Source organism: Pongo pygmaeus, chromosome Y (genome assembly GCF_028885625.2).
Source record: "Pongo pygmaeus isolate AG05252 chromosome Y, NHGRI_mPonPyg2-v2.0_pri, whole genome shotgun sequence".
Lineage (NCBI taxonomy): Eukaryota > Metazoa > Chordata > Mammalia > Primates > Hominidae > Pongo > Pongo pygmaeus.
The window spans coordinates 4,355,232-4,379,825 of NC_072397.2; the positions used below are offsets into that span (position 1 = coordinate 4,355,232).

The window sequence follows — 24,594 nt, forward strand, 5'->3', positions numbered from 1 at the left end:
ATGGCAAGAATGGAACCAAGTTGGAAAACGCACTTCAGGATAATTTAGAAGAAATGGATAAATTCCTGGACACATACAGTCTCCCAAGACTAAACCAGCAGAACTCCAATCTCTGAATGGAACAATAACAAATTCTGAAATTGAGGCAGTAATAAATAGCCTACCAATCAAAAAAGGCCAAGGGCCAGGATTCACAGCCAAATTCTACCAGACGTACAAAAAGGAGTTGGTACTATTCCTTCTGAAACTATTTCAAACAATAAAAAAATAGGGACTCCTCCCTAACTCACTTTATGAGGCCAGCATCATCCTGATACCAAAACCTGGCGGAGACACAAGAAAAAAAAAAAAAAAAATCCGGCCAATATCCCTGATGAACATTGATGAAGAAATCCTCAATACAGGCAAACCGAATCCAGCAGCACATCAAAAAGCTTATCCACTACAATCAAGTTGGCTTCATTCCTGGGATGAAAGTCTGGTTCAACATAACACAAATCAATACATTGTGTTAAATCAATACATAACACAAAACGTAATCCATCGCATAAACAGAACCTATGATAAAACTCATATGATTATTTCAAGATATGCAAAAAAACTTTGATAAAATTCAACATCCCTTCATGCTAAAAACTCTCAATAAACTAGGTATTGATGGAACATGTCTCAAAATAATAAGAACTATTTATGACAAACCCATAGCCAATATTATATGGAATGTGCAAAAGCTGGAAGCAATTCCCTTTGAAAACCAGTTCAAGACAAGGATGCCCTCTCTCACCACTCCTATTCAACATAGTATTCGAAGCTGTGGCCAGGGCAATCAGGCAAGAGAAGGAAATAAAGGGTAATCATACAGGAAGAGAGGAAGTCAAATTGTCTCTGTCTGCAGATGACATGATTGTATATTTAGAAAACCCCATCATCTCAGACCCAAAACTGCTTATAAGCTGATAAGCAACTTCAGCAAAGTCTCAGGATACAAAATCAATGTGAAAAAATCACAAGCATTCCTATACACCAATAATAGACAAAGAGAGCCAAATCATGCATGAACTCCCATTCACAATTGCTACAGAGAATTAAATACCTATGAATACAACTTATGAGCACCACTTCAAGGAGAACTACAAACCACTGGTCAAGGAAATAAGAAAGGACACAAACAAATGGAAAAACATTCCATGCTCATGGATAGGAAGAACAAATATAGTGAAAATTACCAAACTACCCAAAGTAATTTATAGATTCAATGCTGTACCCATAAAGCTACCATTGACCATTGACTTTCTTCACCAAATTAGATAAAACCACTTTAAATTTCATATGGAATAAAAAAAAGAGCTCACATAACTAAGACAATCCTAAGCAAAAAGAACAAATCTGGAGGCATCACACTACCTGACTTCAAACTATACTACAAGGCTACAGTAATGAAAGCACAGTACCAGTACCAAAACAGATATATAGAGCAATGAAACAGAACAGAGGCCTCAGAAAAAACACCACACATCTACAACCATCTGATCTTTGACAACCTGTCAAAAACAAGCAATGGGGAAAGTATTCCCTATTTAATAAATGGTGTTGGAAAAACTGGCTAGACATATGGAGCAAACAGAAACTGTACCCCTTCCTTACACCTTATACAAAAATTAACTCAAAATGTATTAAAACTTAAATGTAAAACCTAAAGCCATAAAAACCCTTGAAGAAAAACTAGGCAATACCTTTCAGGACATAGGCATGGGCAAAGACTTCATTACTAAAACATCAAAAGCAAATGCAACAAAAGCTGAAATTGACAAATGGGATCTAATTAAACTAAACAGCTTCTGCATAGCTATTGGGGAAAGGCTTATGGAGTGCCTGTATAAACTGGCCGTAAAAATATGGGACAATAAGTTGTGGAAAGCCACAAGAGGGCTCTGAGGAGGAAAGCCTTCTTATCGCCATTATGTTCCCATGCTCTGAGCAAGACCTCCTCTCTTATCCAGAAACACTGTGTTCAAGGAGAAAGACACTCCTTTGAAGCACTGGAATGTGGCCGGACATGCAACCTCCTAGTTAAGCCTGCTCCCACCACTCCTCTTCAATAAGTTAAAGATATGCTGATTGAGCACAAAAGACATTCACTTAAACATCCACTGCTGTAAGATTACGTGTATGACACACTGCCTCCCTTTCACCGTTTCGCCCTGAACGTCTGCTTCTTAGATCTAAGTGATTGTACTCAACAGTGTGGAGCCCAGAACTCTAAGCCTTTGCAGCCTCCACATTTTGCACTGGCCCCCTGGCTTCCACCTTTATGAACTCTTAATTTGTCTCTTCTCATTTCTTTGTCGCCATTGAACTTCGGGTACCCATGGGTGGTGATGAGGCTGGACCCCAACACACAGCAAAAGAAACTATCATCAGAGTGAACGGGCAACCTACAGAATGGGAGAAAATTTCTGCAATCTTTCCATCTGACCAAGGTCTAACATCCAGAAACTACAAGGAACGTAAACACATTTACAAGAAAAAACAGCCTCATCAAAGAAGTGGGCAAAAGGTATGAACACTTCTCACAAGGAACTTAAAACAAATTTATAAGAAAAAAAACAAAAAGCTCCATCAAAATTGGGCGAAGGATATGAACAGAAACTTCCCTAAAGAAGACATTTACGCTGCCAACAAACATGAAAAGAAGCTTATCATCACTGGTCATTAGAGAAATGCACATCAAAACCACAATGAGATACCATATCACATCAGGGGGAATGATGATCATTAAGACGTCAGGAACAACAGATGCTGGCGAGGCTGTGGAGAAATCAAACGCTTTTACACTGTTGGTGGGAATGTAAATTAGTTCAACCATTGTGGAAGACAGTGTGGCAATTCCTCAAGGATCTAGAACCAGAAATACCATTTGACCCAGCCACCCTATTACTGGGTATATACCCAAAGGATTATAAATAATTCTACTATAAAGACACATGCACACATTATTGCAGTGCTATTTACAATAGCAAAGACTTGGAAGCAACTCAAATGCTCATCAGTGATAGACTAGACAAAGAAAATGTGGCACATACACACCATGGAATACTATGCAGCCATAAAAAGTATCAGTTCATGTCCTTTGTGGAGACATGGATGAAGCCTGAAGCCATCATTCTCAGCAAACTAACACAGGAACAGAAAACAAACACCACATTATTTACACCCCTAAGTGGGAGTTGAACAATGAGAACACATGCACACAGGAAGGGTAACATTACACACCAGGACCTGTCAAGGGCTGTGGGCAAGGGGAGGGAGAGCATTAGGACAAATGCCTAATGCATGCGGGACTTAAAACCTAGATTACAGGTTGACAGGTGAGGCAAACCACCATGGCACATGTATACCTATGTAACAAACCTACACGTTCTGCACATGTATACCAGAACTTAAAGAAAAAAAAAAAAACCCCCACAACTTTCAACATAATAAATTTCCTTATGACACTGTTGTTTTATACGAGTGACTCTATAAATCTTTTGAGCATGTTACATTTCTTAACATATCACACCACATTTTAGTTGTCTCATCTGGCCAGTAGTTGACCATTTTCATTTTGCGATGTATTTTCCCACACTAACCTGCATGCTTTCAGAACTTCTGTTGAACTGGGGCATATAGACACTGACATTGATGGTATGATCTGAGAAGTAGATCTGTGGCTAACTAAAGGCAGGTCTACTTTTGTAGAGCTCTGTGAGTTCTCCAGTCCCTCTCCATTGACTGTGTGTAATCCACTGTGAGGACTGTTAAGGCTGGTAACACTGTTTACGCTTGTCTGCTCAGTGGATTTAGGAGAAGGTGTTGCTGTGGAAATGGCCGAAGAGGGTGAAGAGGCAACAGAATGATCAGTCTTTGTATGAACAGCTGGGTGAATATTATTGACTTTGTCACAGGTTCCAGTACCCACACTGTCACTGGCTTTTCCAATCAACAAAGCAGAGAGCTGAGGATTGTCTGCAATTAATAAATCTGGTGAATCTCCATGGTTAGGACTGGAAACAGCATCTGCTATCAACTGAGGAACATGATTAGAAAGTCCCTTGACATCAGCACAGCCATTAGATGTGTCTCCAATATGCCTGCTTGTTTCAGGCACCAAGGATCTATTTTTTGAAGGCTTGCTCTCTTTGGTAAAAATAATGCCTTGTTGTCCACCTGAGGTAGCAGTATGAGAGGAGAGGTGACTGTCAGCATCCCTCTGTGGTACTGAATTACTAGGCAGAGTGAGATGTTCATTCGACTTCTTAATACCAGTGCTAGTTGCCTGGTGATACTGGGCTGACCCAGTGGAAAACAGAGGTTGTTCTTCATTAGGTCCTGACAAACACGGACTCTGACTTTTATGAAGCCCCTAAAAAAAAAAAATTGAAATTTAATATCATGGGAGCTCAAATGCATACACAGAAAACTCTTGAGGATTAAAATGTTAAGGAAGCCACCATAAATAAACTAAATTTTGTGTAACATAATTTAAGCCAAATCTCAAAATCATTTAAAAGTTCCCATAATCAACAGATTAAAGTGGTTAGTATTTTTAGAGAAAATGATTTAACCTGCCTGCTTAATTTGATTTGCTAATACGTGAACAATTTTCTTCACATTAGGCTTTTTAAAGTTTAAATTGTTCAATTCTGACATACATTTTTAGCTGAATAAAAGTGTATCTCAAAATTTAGATGTGGAAAAACATGTAGGGTTATTATACTTAATACATTAAGTATATTTATTACAGGGAATAACATTCATAATAAGCCACAGACTATGCAAAAAAAGTCTCAATAAAACTAAAAGAACTGAAATCACAGAAAGTATGTTTTCTGAAAAAAGAATTACATCAAATATCAAAAACATACAATCCTATAAATACCCAAATGTGTGAAAACTGAACAGAAATAGAAATTTCCTATGGGCCAAGTTAAGAAATGACAAAATAAATTAGAGAATTCTTTGAACTTGACAAAAATAAAAGCATACCATATCAAAATTTAGTTTAATGCAATACTTAGAAAGTTTTATAGTTTCAAGCACTTAGGTTATCAAAGAATAAAGGTCTAAGATCAAAAAGATAAAATACCAGTTTAAGATGTTATGAAGAGAATATCAAACCAAAAATAAATACAAGGGAATAAATAACACAAGTTAGAAGGAAAAAAAAATTACTGAAATAGAAAACACAAAACCAATGGAAAAATTTGTTAAAAAATATATACAACTGGTCTTTGAAAGGATTGATAACACTTAAAAAAAACCTTCACCTAAATATATCATAACAGTAAATATAAACTTGGCAAAGTAGAAAGAAAAGAGATTATACCGCCAGAGATCCTATCAACAACATTTTAGGAAGAAATTATACTAAATCTTACAAAAATCTTTTCAGGATATACAGCAGGACAGACATTTACTAAGTCATTTCAGAAAGCCAGTAATACTCTAACATCAGTGAAAGCCAGTAAAATATATCACTGAAAAAAAATCTCCCTTGAATATAGACAACAGGATCCTTAAGAACACATTAGCATGTCAAACCCAGCAATATATAATAATTATGCACCAAGACAAATGAGGATTTATCTCAGAAAGCCAGTAGGTTTACATGTGAAAATCAAGCAATGTAACACCATACTATCAGAATACAGACAAATAACAAAAAAGGTGGAGTTACATTTACCTATTTTTAAAACTTACTATAAAGTTATAGTGACCAAGGCTGTGTAGAATTGGTGTAAGAAAAACTATATACAGGAGTAGGACAAAAGAGTCCATAAATGCATTCACATATAGATTATGAATTAATTGTTGACACACTTGCCAAGATGGGAAGAATAAGAGTTTTATACAAATGATGCTGGAATAATCAAATATCCTTATGCAAAATGGATATTCTCACACAATGTACAAAAATTAACTCAAAATGACTCAATTAAATGTATGAGACAGAGCCATAAAAATTCTATTATAAAACATAATATGATACCAAATAGATATAGGGTAATCTCTATAAAGTCAGTTAATTATGTTAATCCTTTTTTTTTTTTTTTTTTTTGTTGAGATACAGTGTTGCTTTGCTGCTCAGGCTGGAGTGCAGCGGTGTGATCTTGGCTCACTGCAACCTCCACCTGCCATGTTCAAGCGACCCTTGTGCTTCAGCCTCCCAAGCAGCTGAGACTACAGGCAAGTGCCACCATGCCTGGCTAATTTTTTTTTTTTTTTAGTAGAAACGGGGTTTCATGGCTGGGTGTGGTGGCTCATGCCTGTAATCCCAGCCACTTTGAGTGGCTGAGGCAGGCAGATTACCTGAGGTCAGGAGTTCGAGACCAGCCTGGCTAACATGGCTAAAACCTGTCTCTAATAAAAATACAAAAATTAGCTGGGCAAGGTGGTGTGTGCCTGTAGTCCCAGCTACTTGGGAGTCTGAGGCTGGAGAATCGCTTGAACCCAGGAGACAGAGGTTGCAGTGAGCCAAGATCATGCCACTCCACTCCACTCCAGCCTGGGTGACAGAGCAAGACTCTGTTTCAAAAATGGAAAAAAAAAAAAAAAAAAAAAAAAGAATGGGGTTTCATCATGTGGGCCAGGCTTGTCTCAAACTCCTAACCTCAAGTAATCCACCTGCCTTGGCCTCCCAAAGTGCTGTGATTAAAGACATGAGCCCCTGCGACTGGCCATAAATGTTAATCCTATCTACAGAGCACCTTCAGAGAACATCGAGTGAAGATGGAATCAACTATAACCTAATAGCAGTAGTAATGGAAACTTTAAAATCCTCTTGAAGTTGCTGCAAAGTGTGACGCCCCCCTCATGCTCAAGTTAAAGAGAACACTTACAGCCTGTCTTCTCTTTGTGATCAGTGGACCTTACCTATACTGCCCAACTCCACATTCCTCGAAGTTTATTACAGGCCCAGCAAGTTCCTGCTTACCTCTCTAGCACGGCTTCAGGGTCACAAGACCGGTAAGTTTAGGCTGCAAGTTATGTTTTTCTCAAGATGTAAGAAATGTTGTAATGCCTGATTAACTGCGTTTGCTTCTTGCTTCTGTAACTTGCTTCCCGCCTCACGCAGTTCCTGCCTTTAGATGTTTAAAAGTAGGAAAAGCCCTTTGTTCAGGGCTCACACTTTTTGGACATATGTCTGGCTGAGCCAGTGATAACATTAATAGACTCTCCCGAACCTTTTTCGGTCTCTCCAGTCTTTGATTGCCCTGCAACAGTTCTGGGGGCGTTGGCCGGGATTGGAGACAGCAGATTTTCTATCTCCTTTGCCTGTGGGCTAGAGCTCTGGGGTCCTTAGCACCACCAGTAGAGTTTCAGCCTAGAAGGAGAATGGCCCTCCCACGTTCCAGAGCCTTCCCCTGACAGCGCAAGTGGAACCGCTAGAAAGTGTTGCAGGGCAGTCATGGAAGCAGTGCACAGACATCTAAACCGTGCTAAGGTTTGGGCCATAAGGCAAGACCTGTTTCGTAAGGATAGAAGGGCAGCCTGATTACCTCCCAGGGCATGATGACTAGTCTGACCCAAGAGGGTTGGGAACACCAGGAGAGGCCCATTGACCCAGATGAAACTCACGCCCTAACTGACACCAGATGTGGGCGGGGCTCACAAGTTGGTCAGAAAGGAAAACTGTTTCAGGAATGGGGGAGGTGTGTGAAAGTGTGTGCAAGTGAGACGGTCTCGGGAGAGACCAAGGTGGGGTGTGATGTGGGGAGGCACAGATCTCTTAGCATGGACTGTGTGCTCCGAGGCAAGTGTGAGAAAAACTAGACCTAGGACACTGCATATGGCCCACAGGACCAGTTCCATGGCTGCAGTGAGCTGTGACAGGAATTAAGGCATGCTCCTGGCTAAGCAGTGTCTGAACCTCCCATAATAGGACCCGGACTGGTGGATGCAAAGGTGAAAGCGTGCTGTGAGTGGGGAAGTGGGAGGAAAAGTATCAAAGCCTACTCCACTGGAGTGCATGATGAAAAACTTTAAAAAAGGTTTTAATGGTGATTATGGGGTTAAACTAACTCCACAGAAACAGAGAACCCTTTGTGAGACAGACTGGCTGTCTTTTAATGTAGGGTGGCCAGCCACAGGGACAACAGACAAGGAAATAATTGGCTGAGTGTTCCGGGTAGTCATGGGGCTGGAGAACAGCCTGGGTGCCCGGATCAGTTTCCTTATATCAACTCCTGGCTAAGTGTAATTCAAAGCCACACTAAGTGGCTGCAGGCCTGCTTTGAGACCTACTGTAAGACTCTAATGGCCCAGACAAAACCAGGAACCATAGGAAGACTGCAAGCCATCAGAAAAAGAAGTCACAGGAAAAGCAGAAAAAACCTGTCCTACAGGCTCCAAATGAAAAGTTAGAAAGTCCACCCCCCCATGCACCAATTTATCCATCCCTGGCAAAGAAGGCTTAGACAGGAAGGATGCTGCCCTGGCCGCCTCCGGAGACTCAGACTCAGAAGAAAGCACCCCTCAGACAACACCATGCAGAGAGAAGCCAGAGTCCTTGCCTGAAAAGCCAAGGGAGAAACTCCAGGGGGATGAGGTCGACCACCTTAGGTCAGGCCGTGCCCGAGCAATGCAGACACCCCTCTGAGAAACACGGGGATAAATTTATTTAAATGCATAGAATGAAGTCCAAGGGGGAGAACAGCTCTTTGTTTATCAGCCCTTCTCTACTACTGATCTCTTAAATTGGAGACAACATACTCCTTCCTATACAGAGAAGCCTCAGGCTCTTATAGATCTAATGCAGTCTATTTTCCTAACTTACAATCCTACCTGGGCTGATTGCAAACTTCTTCTGTCATTATTTAATATGGAAGAGCGCCATAGAGTTATATAAGCCACTCTCCAGTGGCTGGAGAACAATGCACCCTCAGGCACAGGAGATACCAGGCTGTAGGCATAAGCACTCCCGATAGACGCTGACCCAGACTCTAACCAGGCTCAAGGGCTACAAAGTTTGCAACGGTATCGAAAGGCACTCCTAAATGGAATAAAGGCTGGAGGGAAAAAGGCCACCAATATCAAAAAGGTCTCAGAGGTCCTCCAGAGCCAGATGAAAGTCCCACTGAATTTTATGAGAGGCTCTGCAAGGCTTAGCGGCTTTACACACCATTTGACCCAGAGGCTGCAGGTAATCAGTGTATGGTTAATGCAGCATTTTTAAGTCAGGCACAAGGAGACACAAAGCAAAAGCTTCAGAAGTTAGGTTTTGAAGGCATGAATATTATCCAGCTTATCCAAGTGGCTACTAAGGTGTTTCTAAATCAGGATGAGGAGGCCAAGAGAAAAGCTAGATGCAGAGCTAAGGAAAAGGCAGACTTGCTGGCGGTGGCCTTAGTTGGAGGAGAAACTGGTTTTGTGAGAGGACATGGTTGTGGTGGAGGACAAGCAAGGCAAAACCAGGAAGCTAAGCCAGGACAAGAGGGCTGACCTAGGCTTGAGAGAGATCAATGTGCGAGATGCAAGCAGATGGTACACTGGAGAATGAATGCCCAGAAAGAGAAAAGTATAAAGGCAACAATCAGGGACAAAATGGCTGGCCAGAACCCCCTGCGGACGGTCAAGGGGTTCACAAGTCAGACACAGATTTAGTCAGACTGGCAGGAATCAATGATTATTATGAGAACTGAGACAGACTCCATTTCATTAGGCCCTGAGGAACCTATGGTCTCAATGGAGGTAGGCGGCTGGAAAATGGACTTTGTAGTCAATACTAGCGTGGAGCATTTGGTAGTAACTCAAGCAATTGGACCACTGTCTAAAAATAATGTCAATATAATTGGAGCTACAGGAGTAACAGAAAAGAGGCCTTGCTTCAAATCTAAAAGATGTGTGCCTGTAGGACAGGAAGTCCAAAACGAATTTTTATATTTGCCAAATAGCCTGGTGCCCTTGTTAGGAAGAGACTTGCTCCAGAAATTGCAAGCACAAATCTCCTTTACCCGAGAAGGGGATATGACTCTAAACCTAGGTCAAAGAAGAGCCATGATAATGACCCTTACTATCCCCACAATAGAGGAATGGAGACTATGAGAGATGCAAAATTTGTAAAGATGCATTTTGCCAGCAGGAAAATGAGGCAATGTATATGGAATTATTTTTCAGGCTGCCAGGGGTGTGGGCTCAGACAACCCCCCGAGCTAGCCATAAATCAGGCCCCCGTAGTGGTGGAACTGCTGCGGGACACTTACCAGTGCGAATCGGTCAGCATCCCATCCCAGCAAAGCCACCCATGGGATTACAAAGGATATAGTCCAGCTCCTTAAATTTGGATAATAGAAAGATATGCCTCTTCTTGGAACACTCCATTGCTACTGGTGTTAAAGCCCTCTGGAGATTACCAGACGGTACAGGATTTGCAGGCCATACATAAAGTTGCAGCTACATCATATGCCATTGTGCCCAACCCATACACTGCTTGGCTGAATTCCTGCTGACACTGCTTGGTTTACACGCTTAGATATAAAGGAAGCATTCTTCTGCATCTGACTAGCTCCTGAAAGCCAGAGCATCTTTGCCTTTGAGTGGGGCTCATCACAGTATACTTGGACCAAACTCCCTCAAGGATTTAAAAATTCCCCAACCATTTTTGAGGACGCACTTGTCTCAGACCTGAAGGCTTTCATGCCACGAACTGGCCGCTGTGTCCTGTTGCAGTACATAGATGATTTATGCACACACAAAAGAAGAGTGCTTTCAAGGTACATAAAAGCCTCCTTGATGTTCTGTGGGAGGCTGGCTATAAGGTGCCTAAGGAAAAGGCACAAATCTGTGGCCAAAGAGCAAGGTATCCTGGCTTTAACATCTCTCAAGGGCAGCGTGAGAGTGGACGTGAGCGAACAGAGACTGTTTGCGGCATTCCTCAAACTGACACTAGACAACAAGTGCGGGAGTTTAAAGGGGCAGCTGGTTTCTGTCGCATTTGGATTCCAAATTACTCGCTCTTGGCAAAACCACTGTATGAGGCTACCAAAGTGGCAGAAAAGAACCCCTACTGTGGGGAAAAGAGCAGGACATGGCCTTCAAGGAAATCAAGAAGGCTTTGATCCACGCGCTGGAATTAGGACTGCCAGACAAGACAAAGCCTTTTTATGTGTATATCTATGAAAGAAAAGGAGTATCTATAGGAGTCTTGGTACAAACACTAGGGTCATGGTACTGGCCAGTGGCATGTTTGTCCAAGCGACTAGACTTTGTGGCTATGGGATGGCCTCCATGTTTCAAAGCACTGACAGCCACTGCCCTGTTAGCAGAAGATGCTAACAAGCTCACATTTGGAAAAAGATTGATAATTCAGGTGCCCCATAAAATCGTCACCCTGATGGAGCAGAAGGGGCATGGCTGGCTTTCTAACCCTAGGATGTTAAGATATCAAGGACTTTTGTGTGAAAACCCCTACATAATCTTGGTGACTGTGAATACTCTAGATCCACGCACACTGCTGCCAAAAGAATAGGCAGAGCACGGAAAGCCCCCGTTGTGTTGCCCAGGGTATCACTGTTGTGCGGAAATGGTAGATGAGGTTTTCTCAAGCCGAAAAGACTTAAAGGACCAGCCCTTAAAAAACCCAGATGCTGAATACTTTACTGATATGATACTTCAGATATGAAACTTCAGATATGAAGCAGCTTCATATCTGAAGGTGTCAGAAGGGCTAGATACACAGTGAAACACTGAATTCAGTAGCTGAAGCCTGCCCTCTGCTGGTCGGAACTTCAGCCCAAAGAGTTGAGCTAATAGCCCTCTCTAGAGCATTGCTCGTGGCCAAAGGAAAAGTCAGTAAACATCTATACTGACTCAAGGTATGCTTTTGCCATTTTGCATGCCCATGGAGCCATATGTAAGGAAAGAGGATTATTAACTACTGAAGGAAAGGAAGTCAAAAATAAAAAGGAAATAGTGCAGCTCTTAGAAGCTGTATGGGCTCCAAAAGAAGTAGCAGTCATCCATTGCAAAGGGCATCAAATAGCAGGAGGTGACGAAGCTAGAGGAAACAGGAAGGCAGACAGAGAAGCCAAAAGAGCTACAATGATGGAGGTAACTAAGAAGGAAGAGCAAACCCTTACCATGCCCTTACTGGAGCTTCCCCTTACAGAACCCCCTAACTACTCCTCTAATTAAAAGGCTTGGTTTGAGCAGGAGAGTGGAAGTTACCAGAAAGAAGGTTGGTTAAAGTTCTCAGATGGGAGGCTTGCCAGCCCAGAAGCAACAGCCACCCGGTTCATAAAGCAGTTTCATCAAGGAACACATATGGGAAAAACCGCATTAGACACTCTTGTAGGATGGCATTTCTATGTCTCGCGCCTAACTGCCATCGCTTGAGCCATTTGTGAGCAATGTTGAACTTGTACCCAAAACAATCCATGACAGGGGCCAACATCGCCCCCAGGGATTCAAGAAACTGGACTACACCCTGTGAAAACCTGCCTGTGGACTTTATCGAGCTGCCTCAAGCCAGAGGCTACCAGTACATGCTAGTGTTTGTCTGTACTAGTGTTTGTCTGTACTTTCTCAAGGTGGGTCAAGGCATTTCCCACCAGGACAGAGAAAACTCGGGATGTAACCAGGATCTTACTAAAGGACATTATTGCTAGATTTGGACTGCCTCTAACTTTAGAATCAGACAATGGCCCAGCATTTGTGGCAGAGATAGTACAACAGCTAACACAGATGTTAAAAATCAAATGGAATCTGCATACAGCTTATTGCCCACAGAATTCTGGAAAAGTTGAAAGAATGAACGAGACACTGAAAACAGCTGTTAAAGAAGTTTTGCCAGGAAACTTATCTAAGGTGAAATCAGGTGCTGCCCATGGTCCTTCTGTGAGTCAGGGGCACCCTACTAAATTAACTGGGTATTCACCCTATGAGATGGTGTTTGGCTGACCATGCACAATCATAACTTAGATAAAAGGGGATTTAAAAGAAATTGGGGAATTAACCTGAAGAAGGCAAATGCAAGCCTTAGGTGAGGCCATGCAGGAAATACAAAGGTGGGTAAGAGAAAGAATATCTGTTAGCCTCACAGATGCAGTACATCCCTTCCAACCTGGAGACTCTGTCTGCATCAAACAATGGAACCCAACCACATTAGGGCTTTTATGGAATGGTCCCCATATTGTGATCTCATCTACCCCCACTGCTGTTAGTTGCAGGTATCACACCTTGGGTTCATCACAGCCAGCTGAAACCAGCAGCAACCGTAACTCAGGACCCGCGGGCCAGTCAACAAAACCCAGAATACCCAAAACAGTTGATTCTGCGGCAAAACCATGCCACTGCTGACAAGGACAACTGCCCTGCTCTGACCATACCGGAGGCTGGTCGGTCCAAGCACGGCTGAACCTTAAGGAAACACTGAGCCCTGCTCTAGTCAGACAACCGGAAGGTGACTAGTCTATGCATGGTTGAAGCCTGAGGAAGTCAATAATAGATAAGTAAATGTGGACTGAATTTACAAGCATAGTTAAACTCTTACTTGTACTGATTATTTCACTGTCATGTTATCTTTGCAAATGCTGCCAAGCTTTCTGCCCAGAAGGGTGCCCATGCATAGTATAAGTTTAATCATATTGGTAATACTGAAGCCACTGACACTTGCACCTATGGTTATAAAAGGGGACCAAGATGACTGTCACCTCTGTATGACAGAAGCCTGGTCCAGAAAAGGTATGACTAGACTATGTTATACCAGACCTACTATGAGTGGACAGGGACTCACACAAGAACTTCTGTCTATAACCAGACTAGTTAGTCTGTGATCCTGGAAACAGGCAGCCCCAAGTATGTAATGACCCAGAGTTCGTGTTCTATGACTTCTGGTTTGAAGTCCAAACTGGCAAACTCCTAATGCCATCATATACAAAGCCCACAGAAACAGGCACTGGTAAACGTCTAAACAAAATAGGAGTACTCCTTCACTCGCATAAAGGCCCTGTCTCCATACATTTTGATGGCTGCCAAGCTTCACATCTCAGTAAACTAAATAATATTGGGACCATCTGTAAAAATCTAGCAAAAGAAAGAGTCGGCAGCAGAGCCACCAAGGCCATAATAGGAGAATCCAAAAAGGAGTGACCTGATTGTGATAATCAGTGGACTACACATGAATTTATCAGCACCTATACACAGGAAGGGTTGCTCTGTTTGCCAGCCAAGAGGTGAAGATAGGGTGCACAACTGGAACTTGCAACCCACTCAATCTGACAATACTAAAGTCAAATATGCACCTTTGATCAGGCAAGAGCTCTCCTAGGACTTGGTATTCCTCTGATCATTACCAGGAAAACCCAAAGGACCCAAGTTCAAGTTAGCCCAATGCAACACTTTAGGTTTTATACTTCTTTCAATGAACACTTTAATCCTGAAGTATCAAAAAATCAAATTCCTCCTATATCAGCTGAAAACCTGTTTGCCCAGCTAGCCGAAAGAACTGCTGACAATTTAAGAGTTACTGTATGTTATATATGTGGAGGTACTAATATGGGAAGTCAATGACCCTGGGGAGCCAAAGAATTGACGTCACAAGAAAATTTTACCTTGCTTGAATTTGTTACAAATTCAATGCAAATCCAAGTGTTTGGCTATTAAGGAACCCCATCATTGGAAAATACTGCATCACCCATTGGGACAAGGCCTTTCAGAACCAGGGAGGGGCAACAACTTGCCTAGGTCAACAATATCTTGAAGAATCCGAAAATAGAACACAATGGGAAGCTTTATAGACAACTCCTCTGTGTCAGACTTTAATCCCTTTTGCAGTTCCCAACACTAAATCAATCATGTTACCACCGTAATAAGTGGATGCCTGCTTATTCCTTGTCTCCTGCCACTTCTCATCAGAAGCATCCAATCCACCACAGAAGCAACAGTACACAGACCACCCAAATAATGGCTCTGCAAAAGCACCAACCAGTATCCCAAGATGAGTATGTACCCACTCAAGAAGAAATAGCTAACTGTGGTGCACTTTACTAATCAACATTTGTGTGGGGCACCAAAGAGGGGAAATGAAGAAGGAATTAATTAAACCAACTATAACCTATTAGTAGTACTAGTAGAAATTTTTAAATCCTCTTAAAAGTTGCTGCAAAATGTGACCTCCCATCCCCCAACTTACACTCAAGTTAAAAGAGAACATTTACAGCCTGTCTTCTCTTTGTAATCAGTGGACCTTATCTATACTCCCCAACTCCACACTACTCAAAGTTTATTACAGGCCCAGAGAGTTCCTGCTTACCTCCCTAGCACGGCTGCAGGGTTACAAGACTGGTTAAGTTTAGGTTGCAAGACGTTTTTCTCAAGATTTAAGAAATGTCATAATGCTTAACTGCCTTTGTTTCTCACTTCTGTAACTTGCTTCCTGCCTCACGTAGTTCTCACTTTTAGATGTTTAAAAGTAGGAGGGCCAGGTACAGTGGCTCATGTCTGTAATCCCAGCACTTTGGGAGGCTGAGGCGGGCGGATCACGAGGTCAGGAGATCGAGACCATCCTGGCTACAACGGTGAAACCCCGTCTCTACTAAAAATATAAAAAAATTAGCTGGGCATGGTGGCAGGCACCTGCAGTCCCAGCTACTCGGGAGCTGAGGCAGGAGAATGGCGAGAATCTGGGAGGGGTAGTTGGCAGTGAGCCAAGATCGTGCCACTGCCCCACAGCAGCCTGGATGACAGAGTGAGACTCTGTCTCAAAAAAAAAAAAAAAGTAGGAAAAGCCCTTTGTTCGGGACTCAGACTTTCTAGCCATATGTCCGGCTGTGCCGGTGATTACCTTAATAAACCCTCCTGAACCTTTTTCGGTCTCTCCAGTCTTTGATTGTCCTGCAACATTTCCTGTGATAAAATAACTGAGCTTCTTACCCTACCAATTCTGACACATAAAATTAACCATTTCAAAATAAATTTTTAAGGCAATTTTTAAGTTTAATCTTCAAATACTTTCAGGAAGGACAGTCTCTGTTTTAGACTGAATGGCAGCTTTTTGTTCCTTGAAGCCGTTTTTATTGAGTACCCAGTTTGGCCACATCTAACTTTTTCAGGCTGAAGGGATAAAACAGAATAAAAACAGCCTAACTCCCTATTTTACCCAACTGATTAAATAAACAAAAAGGAAAGGAAATAATTTAGAATATATAATATTAGATGATGTTTTGATATGGACCTTACAGAAAAATTTATCAGAGAAGAGGGTAGAGAATGCTGGAGACAAAAGGAAAGAGTTACATTATGAACAGAAAGATAATAAAAAGCTGATATCCTTGAGACTGTGATATTTGATGAAACTCCTGGAGGAGGATCTGAGAGAATAACGAAGATACAGTCAGCCCTTTGTATCTATGGGTTCCCACATGGGCGAATTTATCCAACCATTAATCAATACTGTAAGGAAAAAATATATAATAATACAACAATACAAATAATACTTATTTTTAAAAGAGTATAACTTATTTTGAGGAGCTAACTTTTGTATGATGATCAGGACACAGCTACAAGAGAAATCAAGAGGAAATCAAAAGGAAAAGCTGGTAGATGTACAAACTGCCTGTTTCACACAAATTTCTTATTTTCCTCACTCAATTCCTATTGATCAAAAACTTACAAAAGAAAACTGAAATGTTATAGTCCAGCACTGTTCAACCTTCATTTTAGAAGGGTTAACAGCATATATTCCCTAACTTTGAAAACACAATGTCCAGTGAAAGAATGAAGACACTAAAGGTCACATACTGTATTATTCCATGCGTATAAACTGTCTGTAATACGTTAATCCATATACATAGAAAACAGATTGGTGGTAAGTTACCCAAGATTAAGAGAAGGGAAGTGACTGGTTAACTTACTGCTGCCACCCAAATTGAACACACAGGCTGATAGATTCATGTCTTACCATAGTATCACGTCTTACCATAGTATCACAACTTACCAGAGCAAACGGCAGTGAACAGAAACTGCTGCTGGAACCACTAAGAGAAAAACCTAAACTGTAACTGAAAAATTGCTGGATGCTCAGTTTTTGAGAGTCAGAAGCTTCAGGGAGGCCAAGTCTTAGGGAACCTCCATATTTTTCTAAGTTTTACCTCCAGAAGCCCTAATAGGATCTTACAGTAAAGACTAGAAAACACAACTCTACACCTTCTAACAGGAAAAGAGGCAAAGTAAACATTCTGAAATGTTTCCTGAGCATCCGTTCTTAAAAAGGCATGACTCAGGGAAATCACTCTAGTATTTGGCCAGAGCCTAACACAGCTAGGGTTTTATTATAACCTAAACAACATGACAGACAGACAATACTCAATGCCAAGCCTCTCTAGCCTTCCTGCTTATCTAATGGGGAATAAAAAGCTGACCAGCACTTGTGAAGGAATCAGCCAAAAGGTAAAGTCTCATTAAAAGACAGGCAGGCAACTAATACAGAACACTTCCTTCCCACACACTTTATCACCTCATCAATAGAACACCTGCAAAATATGGGTGAATACAACTGAAAGAACTGCATGATTCAGATCTTACATAAGCAGTAATCTCTAGGAAAAATATGATAACAGGGAAAACAAACCAAAAACACCAGATCAAATAGTAGCCTCTTACATTTACATCCTTGGTAAACAATAAACACAGGCTAATAGTCTGATTAACGTGAACCTCAAACTGAAAGCCTATTTACCTCAGATCCTTTTAGCCAGTACACAGGTTTAGCATAGAAAAATACCAAAAAGTGTAACAAACATGAAATGGAATACTAAAATGGGAATGAGAAAAGAAACAGAAGAAATATTTGAGCCATAATGCCTGAGCATATTAAAAATTAAGGATTGAAACTTTTAGGGACAAACTGCCCCAAAAAGCTTCTTGATGCTGCCCACCCCTTGCCACTCTGCAATTCCTCTCTGTGCTGCCCCAAGCCTCTTTACATTTCTAAGCCCTTATCTAGGTGCCTTGGTAGAGCCAGCAGGTAAAGCCAGCTGACTTTACTTACCAGGCCTGGCTGCAGAAAAACAAACCCCAATTACAAACCATCCAGACTGCACAGCGGGAGGTTGTGGGAAGCATAAGCAAATTTAACTATACCCTCTGGTACCATAAATGTCACAAGGTGTTATGTGGCAGAATCAACGAGCAACAAACAACCCTGCGATGTGGCCATACCAAAGAACTCCCTCAAACTTCCCCCCTCAGTGTCAATCCCTTGTTCTGTAACATGGCTGCTGCTGCCTCCTTTGTCTGTGGTAAAGCAGCCGGCAGGTTTACTAAAAGTTCGACTGAACTTGGGTCTTGCTCTCTCTCTTTTGTTGTTTCTCTCAGCTGACCTTACAGAAACCAACGATAGACCCAGAAAACTCAGGAGAATATCCAACAACATAAATAACAAAAAATACTACAATACACTTCTATACGTAAACTGTAAAAAAGCAAAGGCAATGAAAAAAATCCTGAGAAAAATTAAGGAAAAAAAAAACACCCCAGCTTAACTATGGAGGAGCCAAGAATTACATCTGACGTCTCTTGCCAACATATGCACTAAAGGAGTGAATATTTGTGCCCACCCTTACCGCCCAATTCCTATTTTGAAACTGAATCACCAAGGTGAAATTATTAGGAGGCTGGGCTTTTGGGAGGGGATAAGGTCATAAGGTGTACAGCCCTCATGAATGAGATTAGTGTCCTTAAAAAGAGGCCTGAGAGATACTCCTTGCCCATTTCACCATGTGAGGACACAGCAAGAAAGTAACATAAATGAACCATCTCACAAGACACCAAGTAGGCTAGCTCTTGGTCTTGGACTTCTCAATCTCCAAAACTGTGAGAAATTTCTCTTTGTTATAAGTCACCTAGTCCACAGTATTTTGTTATAGCGTTCTGAATGAACTAAGACTCCATGCAAAAGAAGACTAGACAGAAATGTTTAAAGTATTGAAACAAAAACGCAAACTGGAGTTTCAGCAAAATTACCACTCAAAAACTAGGGAAAAAATTTTCTCGGACAAACAAAAAGTTGAGAGACTTCTGTAACTAGAACACATGGCTAATAGGAGAAACCATGAGAGATGAGGAAAGAAATGGGAGCTTTTTTATATTTTGTGTAATTTTTCTATATATCTAACACAGTTCTAAAAAATAAAGTATATTAATCAATAAAAATAAAAAAAGTTTCAAGAAATTTATATCTGTATATCAAAACCTTAATAGTTCTACTGTGCCATCAGATAAAGCAGGTCCTTCAATGAGGCCTCACTTTCATTCTACTAAGAAACCACCTCTCAAATTGTCTTACGCCCAATTTCTCCCTCCAAAGAAAGAAGTAAAAACGCAGAAATGAAATCCACAGGCAGACAGCCCGCACCCTGGGCCTGGTTAAAGATCGACCCCTGACCTAACCGGTTATGTTATCTATAGATTCCAGACATTGCATGGAAAAGCACTGTGAAAATCCCTGTCCTGTTCTGTTCCGTTCTGATTACTGGTGCAGGCGGCCCCCCGTCATGGACCCGCTGCTTGCTCAATCGATCACGACCCTCTCACGTGGACCCCCTTAAAGTTCTGAACCCTTAAAAGGGACAGGAATTGCTCACTTGGAGAGCTCGGTTGTTGGAGACCTGAGTCTTGCCTAAGCTCCCAGCCAAATAAAGCCCTTCCTTCTTTAACTTGGTGTCTGAGGGGTTTGTCTGTGGCTTGTCCTGCTACACTACCTCTTCATAAGCTATTCTCCAGCCACTCCTTACCTGTCCTTTCTCCTTCCAAATTCCTTCTATTATCTGAGTCTCTAATGTGCTGGCCCTCACAAGACACTTGCTCATGTCACATTGTATTTCAATTAATGGTAATTTAAAGTCTGCTAGTCCTTTCCTTCCACTAGGATAAATATTGAACAGCTTGCATAGTAGTGGTGTTCTCCAGGGAATATGTGCAAATATTACTTGAAGATATTTTCTAAAATATGTCATTATGTCTTATTGAAATAGCAATGAGATTTGGTGTAACTGTAAAGTAGTAATTGTTTTTTTCCTTTTCCTCTGATTTCCATACTACCTAATGCAATTTATCTGTGCACTAGCTTTAACTACAACAGTCCCTCATATTTGTAGGGGATATATTCCTAGACCCTCACTGGATGCCTCAAACTGTCAATAGTCCTGAATTCTCAGTAATTTTTTTTTTGATCTGATAACTGAGGGATAGCAACTAAGTGAATAAAGGGTAGGTAACGTGTACAGTGTTGATATGCTGAACAAAGAGATGATTCACATCCTGGTCGAATGGAGTGGAACAGGACAAGATTTCATGACACTACTCAGAATGGCACGCAATTTAAAACATTAAGTATTGTTTATTTCTGGAACTTTCCATTTAATATGGACTGCAGTTGCCCCCAAGTAACTGAAACCACAAAGAAAGCAGTATCGTGAATTTATAGCACTGCAAATAAACGTACATGCACAGACTGAATTACCATGTAGTCCAGATATACCTCATTTTATTGTGCTTTGCTTTACTGAACTTCAAAGACACTATGTTTACTACAAATTGAAGGTATGTGGCAACCCTAGATATCAAGCAAGCAAGTCCACTTTTCCAACATAATGTGTTCACTTTGCATCTCTCTAACTCTCTCAATTGTTTTAAACTTTTTCATATTGTATCACTGATTTGTAATCAGGGATCTTTGATGTTACCATCATCATTGTTTGGGGGCACCACAGACAGGGCAGCAACTTAATAAACAAATGTTCTGTGTTCTAACTGCTCCACCATCTAGTCCTTATATTTTTTTCCCTCTCTTTAGAACTCCATATTCCCTACTCACAAAAATATTAAATTAGGCCACCTAATAAACCCTACAATGGCCTCCAAGTATTTGAATGAAAGGAAGAGTTGCATATCTCTCACCTGAGATTTGTGGATTAACTCATAATTTTGAAAGAAGTTCTACTATGGATTTTTTTTATTTTTTATTTTTTGAAACAGGGTCTCACTCTGTCACTTAGGCTGGAGTGCAGTGATGCAATCTCAGCTCACTGCAGCCTTGTCCTCCTGTGCTCAAGCAACCCTCTCACCTCAGCCTCCCAAGTGTCTGGAAATGCAGGCACATGACACCATACCCTGCTAATTTTTGTAGTTTTGGTACAGATGGGGTCTTGCTATGTTTTCCGGGATGGTCTCCATCTCCTGGGCTCAAGCAATCCTCCCGCCTTGGCCTCCCACAGAGCTGTAATTAAAGGCCTGAGCCACTGTACCAAGCCACATCTCTCCCTTTAAATCCAAAGCTAGAACAATTACTTAGTGAGGAAGGCATGTCCAAAGCCAAGACAGTCAAAAAACTAGCCCTCTTGTACCAGTTAGCTGAGTTGTGAAGGCCAAGGAAAGTAAAACTGTTACTCCCATGGACATACAAATGTTAAGAAAGCAAAATAACCTTATTGATGATATAAAGAAAGTTTTAGTGGTCTGGATAAAGGCTCTCATCACTGACAATATTCCCTCAAGCCAAAGCCTAACCCAGAGAAACGGTCTAAACCCCTTCAAATCTATGAATGCTGACCGTGGTAAGGAAGCTGCAAAAGAAAAGTCTGAAGCCAGCAGAAGTTGGTTTATGAGGGAGAAGGAAAGAAGCCATCTCCATAATATAAATAAGTGCAAGGTAAAGCAGCAAGTTATCCAGAAGACCTAGCTAATATCATTGATAAAGGTGGCTACAGTAAACAATAGATTTTCAATGAAGATAAACAGGCTTATAATGGAAGAAGATGTGATTTAGGACTTTTCTAACTAGAGAGAAGTTAATGCCTGGTTTCAAGTCCTCAAAAGACAGGCTGACACCCTTGTTAGGAGCTAATGAGGCTGGTGACTGTCAGCTGAAGGCAATGCTCATTTATCATTCTGAAAATCCCACAGCCCTAAAGAGGTATGCTAAATCCACTGTGCCTGTGCTTTATAAATGGGATAACAAAGCCTGTGTGATAGCCCAACTGTTGACAGCCTGGTTTACTGAATACTTTAAGTCTATACGGATAGCTACTACTTAGAAAAAGAGATTCCTTTCAATATACTACTCCTCATTAAATATGCATTTGGTCATTCAAGAGCTCTGACAGATGTAAAAAGAGATTAAATTTGTCTTCATGCCTAACACAGTATCTATTCTGCAGCTCATGTATCAAGAAGTAATTTTGACTTTAAGTCTTATTATTTAAGAAATACATTTCATTTCATAAGTCTGTATATAACTAACACAGACAGCAATTCCTCTAATAAATAAAGCAGAGGAAAGGGAAAACTTTCTGAAAAAGATTCACTGTTATTCAACATGTCATTAAGGACATTCATGATTCATGGGAAGAGGTCAAAATCAATGTGGAAGAAGTTGATTCCAGTCCTCACGGATGACTCTGAGGAGTTCAAGACTTCAGCTGAGGAAGGAACTACAGATGTAGAAATGGCAAGACAGTTTGATAGGTGGTGCTTGAAGAAGTGACTGAATTGCCGCAATCGCACAACAAATTTTGAATGGATTAGAAGTTGCTTTTTCAGGGATGAGAAAAGAAAGTGGTTTTCTGAGAGGAAATCCACTCCTGGGGAAATGTTGTGAACACTACTGTGATACAAACAAACAATGTGGAATATTACATAAACTTATTTGATAAAGGCAGTGGCAAAGTTCAAGAGGATTGACTCTAACTTTGAAAGAAGTTATATCATTGGAAAAACATCAAATAGCTTGGCATCCTACAAAGAAATCTTTCAAGAAAGAAAGAGCTGGTTGGGCAGAGTGGCTCATGCCTGTAATCCCAGCACTTTGGGAGGCCGAGGTGGGCAGTTCACTTGAGATCAGGAGTTTGAGACCAGCCTGACAAACATGGTGAAACCCCGTCTCTACTAAAATTACAACAATTAGCCAGGAGTGGTGGCGCTCGTGTAGTCCCAGCTACTTTGGAGGCTGAGGCAGGAGAATCATTTGAACCTAGGAGGCAGAGGTTACAGTGAGCCAAGACAGCCCCATTGCACAGCCTGGGCAACAGAGTAAGACTCTGTCTCAAAAGAAAAGGGAGGCAGGGAAGGAGAGAGGGAGGGAGGGAAGAGAGAGAGGAAGGAAGGAAGGGAGGGAGGGAGGATCACAGTAGCAAATATCACTGTTGTCTTAAAGGGTCACAGCCACTTCATCAGCAAACACCATCCTGATCAATCAGCAGTCATCACCAGAGGCAAGACCCTCTACCACCAAAAAAATTATGACTTGCTTAATGATCACAGGCTTTCTTTTTTAAGCAATAACATATTTTCAAATTAAGATGTATATGTTGTTTGCTTATACAAATTGTAATTGCAAACTGACATAGTACAGTGTAAACATAACTTTTATATGCACTAAAAAATAAATTAGTATGATTGGCTTTATTATGATACCCACTTTATTGCAGTTGTCTTGTATGAAACCTGTAAGATGTCCAAGGTAGGCCTGTAATGATCCTGGTACCACTTAAAAGTTTTATACTCTTATCAATTACTTAAATTACTTTTTAAAGACAAAGCCATTCTTTAAGTTTCTATCTTCTTAGAATGCACACAAACTAAATAAAGATAAACTACTATATAAGAGCCAAGAAAGCAGGTAGTCCTTTTTTTACCTGAGCAGAGTTAGACAGCTGTTTTCTCCATGGCTCTTCTGTGCTGCTGTTCAGGTCTGTATGATTATGAGGTAGAGTGTGTGTATTTTGCTGCAGGTAAGGCACATTTCCATTACTTTCACTTCCTGCTATACAATTACTGCCTAGCAAGACAGTGTCTGTACTTCCTAGGATTTTTGATGTGCCACAAGGAATACAGCCTGCAGAAAAAGCTCCACTGGACAAAAGTTTTTCAACACAAGCAGGGCGAACTCCAGGCTGAGAGACGCTAGATACTCTGGTCAGCGCAGCACGTGGTTGTCGATTAGAGACAGAGTTTGCAGGCAGTGATGAATCAGCTATTGCTCCATTATGAATTCCAGTAGTTCGTACCTGAGCAACTTCTTTGTGTCTCATCTTCAAAAACAAAAAAGAAAAACTGCTGTGTGACTTCGAAAATGTGTAGTTCATACATCTCTAATTTCATATAACATTTCATGTCTTTAAAAAAACATATACTTAGACAATAGATTCACTTTAATATATAATTCCTATACAAAGAAGAAACGTGTTTCAGTATATAAAGAAACCGCCCTTTATTAACAGCTCAAGGGCAAAATAAAGCTGCTAAAGATTATAAATAATGATTCAAAAACATATAGGCCATTTTTCTTTCATGAAACAGAAGATTTCAAATTTCCATTCAATTTACATTCTTGTCAAATCCTTCAAATCAATCATTTGGATCTAAGTTAATCTGAGTATATTTCCTTTTAAAAAAATTTGTCCATTACTAATACGTATGTAAAACTTAGATATATACATCCCATGAAATATACACAGAAACTATAAATTAGCATTAATATCCTCTAAAATGATACTGTAGTAAAGAAATATTCTCAACCTGCTGATAAATTTTAGAGAAAATAAAAATATTATACAT

The 24,594-nt window shown here is 40.9% G+C and overlaps 1 protein-coding gene across 20 annotated transcripts in view; it reads right to left on the reverse strand.

Annotated features, from left to right (window-relative positions):
• The window catches only part of UTY (ubiquitously transcribed tetratricopeptide repeat containing, Y-linked), a 234,468-nt gene that overhangs the window by 88,099 nt on the left and 121,775 nt on the right, over positions 1 to 24,594 (reverse strand). For all 20 annotated transcript variants that reach the window (XM_063660969.1, XM_063660967.1, XM_054473301.2 and 17 more), the window contains 2 exons: positions 23,673 to 24,068; positions 3,633 to 4,405 (listed from right to left, as the gene is read on the reverse strand). In XM_063660969.1, coding sequence (XP_063517039.1) covers positions 3,633 to 4,405; positions 23,673 to 24,068 — 1,169 coding nt within the window. The remainder of the gene's footprint in view (positions 1 to 3,632; positions 4,406 to 23,672; positions 24,069 to 24,594) is intronic.